At 43.7% G+C, this 9,227-nt stretch overlaps 1 protein-coding gene across 1 annotated transcript in view; it reads right to left on the reverse strand.

The window, feature by feature from the left end:
* KCNC2 (potassium voltage-gated channel subfamily C member 2) overlaps positions 1–8,500 on the reverse strand; it is a 202,296-nt gene extending 193,796 nt beyond the window's left edge. Inside the window, exons 1-2 of the mRNA XM_068560441.1 lie at positions 8,405–8,500; positions 6,546–7,245 (exon numbers count right to left, since the gene is read on the reverse strand). Coding sequence (XP_068416542.1) covers positions 6,546–7,226 — 681 coding nt within the window. The 5' untranslated portion in view covers positions 7,227–7,245; positions 8,405–8,500. The remainder of the gene's footprint in view (positions 1–6,545; positions 7,246–8,404) is intronic.
* Positions 8,501–9,227: the final 727 nt, after the last annotated feature.

Below are 9,227 nucleotides of genomic sequence, written 5' to 3' on the forward strand. Positions count from 1 at the left end.
ACAGTTAAGATATAGAACTGGTAGAGAAGGCAGCAATGGAAGGATTCATCTGGAGGGGATCTGGAAATAGAATATCTAAAACAGTGACAATTTCCCTGCTATTGCTGAACAGGACATGGAAGAGGACAGACCCTACCCCAACTGTTCCCAACATTCTTACTGCTTCCCAAAATCTAAAATCTGTGCACCTAACGTTAAACCCAACCCAGACTAAGCAATCAAGATTGAATGCGAAGAGCGCCAGGAGTCAGAAGATCTAAACTCTAGCCCTGCTACTGTCACTAACTAGCCAAGGCTATGAACAAGCCAGCTGCTTTTTCTGTGAGTTGAGGTAATTGTGTCAGGTGATCACCAGTTTCCTTCCAATTCTAAGTCTCATGCACACTATAAGTCTGTTATATATACCAATCTCATTCCAAGAGTATATATTTTATATATATATATATATAAATATACACATGCACACACACAAATTAATATTCTCAATCAAAACTTTAAGCCATATTCCCATGAGTCTCTTCCTTCATTTATCCATATCAAAATTTTATAAACATATACAAACATATACAAACCCTGAGTGTGTATCTACAGTATGACAGCGAATATATCTTTTTATGTAAATATGTATATACTGAAATAGAAAAACTATTTTTTCTCAAAAGAGAAATATGGTGTCCTATATAATACATACATATATTTCTCTTGAAATAGTCTTCATTAATGAGTACATTAAAATACAAGCTTATGAACTGTGCTAGACAGCATACCATTCTCTATGCTTACTCTGATAGAATGAGCTGTGAAAGAGATTAGGACTAAATAATTTGACACTATTTTGTAAACACTTCAGTGTGTTAGGCATATCTGTAAATCCTCAAGTGAATAAGACTTTCCCTTCTGTATAAGATTCGGGAAGGGGAAAAGGCTGGTGTCTTTGACAAGGCACTTTTCAAATGGAAATAAAACAGAGATTATCTAATCAGTTATCCTTGTGGGTGGATGGGTATACACCTGCACTGAATCTTAGACTTAGGAAATGACAGAGCCGATCATCTTTATGGGTTTCATGACAGAGCCACAGCAAAATGATTTCCTGAGATCAATATGTGGTTGAGAGAAAGCTGTTTTCAATGGAAACAAGAAGCTAGGAGCTAACCTGTTTCTATGGTAACCAGAGCAGCAGCTACCCAACAGCTGTAGGGAAAAAAAAGGGCAGAAAGTTAAAATGCAGAAAACAAAAGAAATCCATACTAGTTTACCCTATTAGTGTGATGGTCCCTAGAGTACAATCAAAACCAGTGCAGACGTACTGTTCCCCCCACCCAAGGGATTTTTAGCAATCACTATCCTTATTTTTCCTCCAAACCTCAAAATCTTAGAGCTGGAAAGAAGTTTGGATACTTATCTAGTCCAATGTGTCATCCCCATTTTTTTCTTTCAGAATAAGGCTGAAGGATATCAAAACTCAGGAAGATGAAGTAAATTCTTTTAAGGTCACACAGCTAGTTGTGAAATCAAGGTTAGTGCCTAGGTCTCATGGATTCCAGCTCAGGCATTTTTCCAATACTGTTTCCATATATTCCCTACTTCTAGTCTCTTCTCCTCCCAACACCCACATTTTAGTCACTTTCTGAGAAAATATTGACTACAGGGTATTAAAATCAATCACCACCCTTCAACCTATGAGAAAAGCAAAAAACCAATGCTATCTTGTCATAAAAAAAAAAAATCTTGACTGCTCTTCCTAAAGAAAAGCCCTTCATACTTCAAAAAGAATTGAATTAAGTTTATATCATATATTGATGGTTATTGTTTAGATTATGTTGCCACTATATATTTCCTTATGGAGATCTGTGTTTATATTTTATCAGTCCTTTAGTGTCCTTTGCTATTTCATTTAGATATGCTTTAAAGGTTGCCATAATAAAAAGGATAAATGACTCAGAATTTGGAAAATATATGAGATCTGAAAACTGCATTTACTTTATTTGCAGTAGTAAAAATAAATAGTAATGATACATATTTCTAATGGGAAAGGTTGACCTGCATTTCTTTATAATCCTACACATTTCCTTGTTCTCAGTTGCTTTGAAAATAATCTTCTTGACAGAGAAGAAAAATTTCCTTGACTCTCATTTAGTATTCTCAACTCAGGTCTACAAATGAGCTCTTGGGAAAGCATAACGGAAAATAGTCATACCTAATCTGTCCAGCTATTCACCTTTGGCATGCCTAATGCCCCAGCAATGGATCAGATCACCTAGTTTGTGATCAAATACACTATTGAAAATACAATTCTATTAGAGTTACCTTTTTTTAAAATTATATGTTGAATGAGGCACTCTCTGATCTTATCCAATGTTCAGAATATAAGAATAAAATTAATTTGTGAACTATACAATTAGTGGCCTGGAAAAGGTCAAAGGACACTTAGATGTTTATACAGCAAATGCAAACACACCAGACTATTACACCAGACTCTTTTTAGGGGCCTGAAGTTTGGATTTGCATTGTCATATGGTTGGTCATAACTTGTAATTAAAATGGAAGGGATGAAGACACTCGACCACACTGCAAATAATTCAGTTGTTTGGTATAAGTACATCCTTTACCATATTCTTCAATAATGTTGCAAAAAGAGAGTGTATAAATCACTTTGAAAAACAGAAAAATCAAGATTGAAAAAGCCTAACATTTTCACATAATAAAATAAAGACTAACAATACCTTAAGACCATCATTTCTTTTTTTTTTTTTTGGCCACGCCCCACAGCTTGTGGGATGTTAGTTCCCCAACCAGGGATTGAACCCCAGGCCCTCTGCAGTGAAAGCACGGGCGTCTTAACCAGTGGACCACCAGGGAATTCCTGAGACCATCATTTCTAGATGGAATATTTTCCTGCACATCTAGGCAATATTTCCATGTGAGATTTTTTTTTGAGGAAAACATCTATAATATTTCTGGAATTTTGTTTGTTGTTATTTTGTTGCATTTTTAATTGAATAGATGTTTTAGGAAATATTTTATTATAAATAGAGTGGCGAGCTTATTGAGGGCAAAGCACTATATCTTCTCATGCATTCCCAGTAGCTTACATAGTTTCTGGTACAGTGATTGCATAATCAGTATTCACTGACTAAATAAACATTCTAAAATTTTAATAATTAAGAACAATATTTTATAAACAAGCTATATTTGACCATTAATTCTTTTAACTGGAGCAAGGCTCACAAAACAAGAATTAATACATTTTCTTTCTTTAATCTTAATATATGACTCAAATTGTCTTTGCCTTATTATAATTTTTTTAAATTAAATGTTACACTTAAAGCTAGCAAACAGCTACTTAGATAATTTCTTTCCTGTTTTGTTTTGTGCTTTGAGGTGGAGGAAAAAATGGCCCATAAAAAGTAAATTACATATTTGCAATTCTGAATCCAATTCTAGATATTTAAGTTTAAATTTGAATAGTTTTAAGGAGTATATTTTAGTAATGCTGTGGAAATAAAATAATTTAAAATACTAATAAAGTGTATATTTTCAAGATTATAAAAATGGTGGATTCACTATCATAATCCAAGTACAGTTCAGGATTATCTGCATATAGTGGCATATGGATAAAGGTCTGGAGAACATATATGAAGTGATCCAGACCCACACCAAAGAGCCAACATCTTAAATATGGTTCTATGGCAGTTTTTTTGTTTTGTTTTGTTTTTCTTTTCTAAAGTTCTCTTTGAGAGTAAAAAAAAAGTCTATCAGGTAATCAAAGATATACATGCTGCCAAAGAAGGGCCACACTCTAGACCAGAACCTAATTCAATCACTTTCCCTCCTTCCCCCAAAAAATAAGTGAAAAGAAGAGGGAGAAGTAGAAACTTATAACCACTCTTAGCTCTGTAATCTTGGGAAAAATCATTTAAAATATTTTTATTCTAGTATGTTGCCCTTATACTATTTTTCAAACTTCTAAAAAATCTAGAAGTTCTATTAAAGAATTTCTGCTTGGTGCCTGTTCACTTACTATTATATGCCTTCAGAGGAAAGCGCATACAAGCTTCATTTCCTTCTAAAACTTAGACATTAAATTGGAAATATGCAATGCAGAACATTTTTACAAAAACATCTATGCCTCCTTGCTTTTTACTATTTGTAAATATCACTCGGTGGCATCAACGGAATAATCTCACCTTTTCTTTCCTGATCTCATTTTCTGAACAACAGGTTTCCATGACAACTTATATTTAAATTTTTAAAAATTTCTATTTTGGAATACTATTCTTAAGGATACAATTCATAAATGAAAACTATAAACTTATTTACCAAGTTAACCTGAACAATTTAGACCTCTCAAATATGTATTTACATCATAAATTAAAAGTAATAGAGGAGTGGGAAATGCCAACCAAAACAAAAGGCAAAAATGCAATGTTGTAGAATTCAATTAATTATCCAGTTCCTATCACTCTTGTTTCAGTCTGCCACTTTAGATCATAAAAGTTAGAAATTAAACATGTCTATTATATAATTGAGCCAATCTCCTCAATGTTGGGAAAGGATAAGGACAATGTTGAAACAGGTATAACAAATTGAAAATAGAATTTGGACAGTTAAAATTGTTCATCTCAAGTATATCAATAAAAGATGAACTAATGTAAAATGAGAAGTAAGAGGGCTTATAGAAGTTAAATACTTCTATTAAGAATGAGACTTGTGGCAGTAAGACCACAGCTGAAACAAACCACTTGATAATTGATTTTATGTCTCCTAGAATCATGTCCATGCAAAATATAATTTCATCCAGTGACCTCGCAATGTAATTCTATTTATCAAATTAGTCAGATAACATTGTCTGTCAATCATCTGAACTAAAAGGGTCCATATAAAAATATTAAATCACATTTAAATAGAATGGTGACTTCTGAGTATTCTTCAGGCCACCCCTAATAATTTGAAAAGGGATTTTCTTGAAGACAAGTCCCACAAATGTTAGCCAATCTGAAAAAAAAGGAAAACATTACATATCAACTGGTCAATAAAAATGGAAAGTTAAAACAGGGCTCATTTTAAGAAAACTGGAATCCCATATTTGCACTCTAATGTTGGGAGATGCAGCCAAAGACCTGGAAAAAAATATATATATATATACACACATGTCATAGATGACCTTTCAAAGTTAGAATTCTAGTGACTGTCCTATGCTGCATTAAATCTCAAGAGCAACACTATTTGCAGAGATTTCACAAGCCAGACAGTCAGTTATAATCAGTGGTTGTGGTGGAAAGGGCCTGGGGGGGGATGTCATGAGACCTCCAGCATAATTTTGGCTCTGCTAATAACTCGTTGTATGACCTTGGCCCTCACTGAGCATCTGCAGTCTTCATTTTCCTCATCCACAAAATACAGGGTCCTCACGAGGTGACCTCAAAGAAATTTTCCAGGTCTATGATTCTCAGCTGATTCTGCTTCTAATGGCTCTTTGACCTTGTATTAATCTCTAATCTATCTGTGTTCTTTTCCTCACCTAAAAGGGATGCAGGTCAAATCCTTAATATTACTACAATGAAATCTTAGTAAGATTTTTAAAAAACTATTTTCAGTTTAATGGTCTAACCATTGACCAATAATCAATAGAATCAATTACCATAGCAATAATAAAAACTGAACATCTTAAAGTTTTTGCTGTGCAACCCGGTCTACAATAAAATGTATTCTATTATTATCAGGAAAGATAATAAAACTTCCTGTCTTTTTTTATACCATATAAAATAAGAAAATTACAGGATGAGTCTGAAAACAAACTAATGTAAGAAAATATGGTAAGTATACATTTATAAGAAATTTACTAACAATATGACAGTAAATGTGTAATAGTAACCTACCTAGCCTTGTGAAAACTCACTGGGACAAGCAAACCCAGCACTGCTCTCTCTTGGAAGGAGACAGGCGCAAACAACATTCAGGAGATTTTCACAAAATGAACCTCCTGGCACACCCTCTCCCGGCCCAACCACAGACATATATTCCATTTCTCCTCTACTGCCCTCAGATTAGATCCCTAATTGGAGCCACTGCTCTGGGGGAGTCAGGTGTGCAGCAGTGTCAGGTCTCACAGGAAAGGTCAAATCGTGATGACCAGAAGGCCTGAAGGGCCATCCGAGGTAAAGAAAACGTTGGAACAAAAGAGTTACAAAAAGAAACTCAACAGGAAGTGTGATAGTGGTTTCCGAACAAGGGTCCGGACAGACTCGCCCAGAGTAGCTGACATTTGCCCTTTCGGTCCCCTCTGCTGAAGTAAATCTCAGTTGCAGTTGAGAAGGAGAGGAGGGGGATGCTGGGGGGCGGGGGGCAGGAAGCAGGGAGGATCGGGGCCAGGGTCCCTGAGTTTACCCTGCACGGGAGGAGCCCCTCGCCTCCTGGTTAGGGAACCCTGTTCTCTTCTCCCCCTGCCCCCATCCCAGAGGCCTCGGCGTAAAAGAACAGGAAGTGGCGAAAGGAGTTGGGAGAAGTTGGCGCAACAGGGAAGGGGGCGACTCAGGCCTTACCCTGGCGGCTCTGGACGAGTAGGGGTCCTCAAAGAGGGCCCACATGCGGGGCTGCAGCCTCCTCCAGCGGCCGGACTTGCCGTCGGGGCCCCCCAGGCCCGCGGCGTCCTCGATGCCCAGCCTCTTGGCCGCCAGGTCCTCGTCGTCGCCAGGGTCGCCGCCGATGAGGTCGGGGGTCTCGAAGATGTCGAGCGCCTCTTCGGCGTCGCGGTGTTGCCGGTAAGTCATCCAGCAGCAGGGCTCCACGTCGGTCTCGTCGATGCCCCAGAAGGCCAGCTCCTCCTCAAACAGCGGCCCGCACACGTCGGCGGGGCAGTGCAGCTTGCCCGTGCGGTAGTAGTTGAGCACATAGGCGAAGACGCCCGGGTGCCGGTCGAAGAAGAACTCGCGGCTGCCCCGGGGGTGGTCGCCGCCGCCGCGGGCGCTGCAGTTGCCCGCGCCGCCCTCGAAGCAGCCGCCCGGCCCGGGGGACAGCGGGGGCGGTCGCGGCGGCGGCGAGAGCGGAGGGGGCGACGGCTGCAGCTTGTCGCCCGCCGCCTTCAGGCAGTCGCCCTGGGGCTCGGAGGCGGCGAGAAGGGCCAGGCGCGTCCCGGGCAGGGTCTTGAGGGTGCTGCGGTAGGTTTCGTGCCGGGTGCCCCCGACATTGAGGATCACCCTCTCGTTGTTCTCGATCTTGCCCATCTCTGTGCCTTAGACATGACTGGGGGGAGGCGAACACAGCGCTAAGTTAAAGATCTCGGCCGGCGGAGCCGCGCTGTGACTCCCACCCCCACTCCCAGCCCGAGAGTCCCAAGATGCAGGGTTGACAGAGAGGCGAGGGGCAAAGGGCCCTCCCAGGATGAGTTTGGCGCCCAGCCCTGCCCCCGCCTCAAGCATCATACCTTTCCCAGGTTTCTAGAGAACTGAGGAGATAGCAGTCCGAATCTTCCTTGACCTTCCTTGACACCTTTCACCCGCCTCACACCTTTCTCCCTCTGCTCTGTCTCCTTCGTCTTTTCACCCTTCACCCTCTCTCCTCTCTGTCCTCCCTCAAGTCTAACCTGTTCCCAGCCCCTAACTCTCCCCCTCTCTCTCTCTCCCCAAACCCCTTATCTTTCTCTACTAAGTCCTCCCCTCCCCCTCTCCCCACCCCCGTCCTCTTGCGGGGCCCCGTCCCTTTCCTCCCTCATATTCCGAGACCCTCTCCCTCCTACCCTCTCCGGGAGGCTGTTCCCTTAGGCAGGGAGTTCTCTCTGCCCAGGCAACTTGGCAGTGTTGGGTGAGAGACCCCCAGGCTGGGCGGCGAGCCCCCACTAAACGCGAGCCCTCGGTGAACTCTGGAGAGCCCGCTGTTGCCTGGCTCGCGGGAAGTGCCCCTTGCGCGACCTCTACTCCCCTTCCCGGGCCAGGCAAATAGACTGAACGCGGAAGTCAGAGCAAAAAAAACGTCCCCGCTGGTGCCTTTCACCAAGGAGACCTCTCCCAAATTTCCTGATCCAATTTCCTTTTCACATTACTGCTGTTGTTGAAATTATTATTACTTGGGAAAGGAAAAGACTGACTAGGATCCATTTTGGGGAGCAGAAGTGATCAGTGCATCCCACCCCATCCCCCTTTCCCAAGAAAAACAAACGTCTTGCGGGCGGAGGGGTGCTTTCTAGGAGGAGCGAGGCCCGGGGAAAAGCTGCTGGAGGCACACCCCCTGCATCCCCGAGCTGGGAGTCCTGGCTGACAGTGTCCCCGTTTCCGATCTCCCAGCCACCTCTCCCCTGGGCTTCACCTCTCCAATCCTAGTGTAGAACGGAGCGGGGATGCCTGCCTTGCAGGGTCAGCACGCCCTTCCCGGCAAATCAGCCCCTTGCCCTCCCGCCTCTAGGTACCTTAACGAGACCGAGAGAAAAGTGGTTCTGCTATGGTGTCCGAGTGGACGAGGTGCTCCGGGCAGCCGGACGGAGTCCCGACACCCAGCCGAGCCGCCCCTCTCCAACGAGAAACTACTTGTTGGCGTTTTTCGGGTTCAGGTGGCTGGGCCGCTTCCCGTGGCGCTGGGCTCGCGGAGACAGCCCCCGCTGGCCGCGCGCCGCGCCGCCCGCCCTCATTGTGCGAGCTGCTGGGGACTTGCTCCGCGCCGACCTCGGCGCCCAGAGTCACCATCGCGCGGGGCCGGGCGGACCATGGAGCTCGGGGCGGGTAAAGCCGACGCTCCGCGACCCCGCCGGGAGCCGGCAGAGCGGCCGGCCTTGGCTGCCGCGGAGCTGACCCGAGGTCCGGAGAGCTCACCCACTCGAAGGTGAGACCACCCGGCTCCGACTTGGACCTGCAGGTCTCGCTTCTCCCCGCTAAGCAGCCGAGGCTGGAGCTGTCCCTTCTCCGCCGCTCGCCGTCAGCCCCCGCCGCCAGAGCCCAGAGCTCAGGGAACGGTGGGTGGTGGGTGGTGGGTGGACCTGGGGAAGCTCTGTTGTACCAACCAGGTTCATCTATTTTTCTTCAGTGAAGCTCTATTCCCACCCTCTCTGGAGCGTCTGTCTGCCTTATTTACACCCCACTGTCTACACCCTTTCTCTTCCCGCTGCCGCACCCCTCCCAACAAGTGAGAGAGAAAATCTAAGACAAATTGCATTTTTTTTTTCTTAATGGCAGCTGAAGGGAGAGAGCTCTACTTACAGGTGACAAGTGTGTCCGGTTTCTCGCGTCTTATCCATG

Source organism: Eschrichtius robustus, chromosome 13 (assembly GCF_028021215.1).
Source record: "Eschrichtius robustus isolate mEscRob2 chromosome 13, mEscRob2.pri, whole genome shotgun sequence".
NCBI classification, from domain to species: domain Eukaryota; kingdom Metazoa; phylum Chordata; class Mammalia; order Artiodactyla; family Eschrichtiidae; genus Eschrichtius; species Eschrichtius robustus.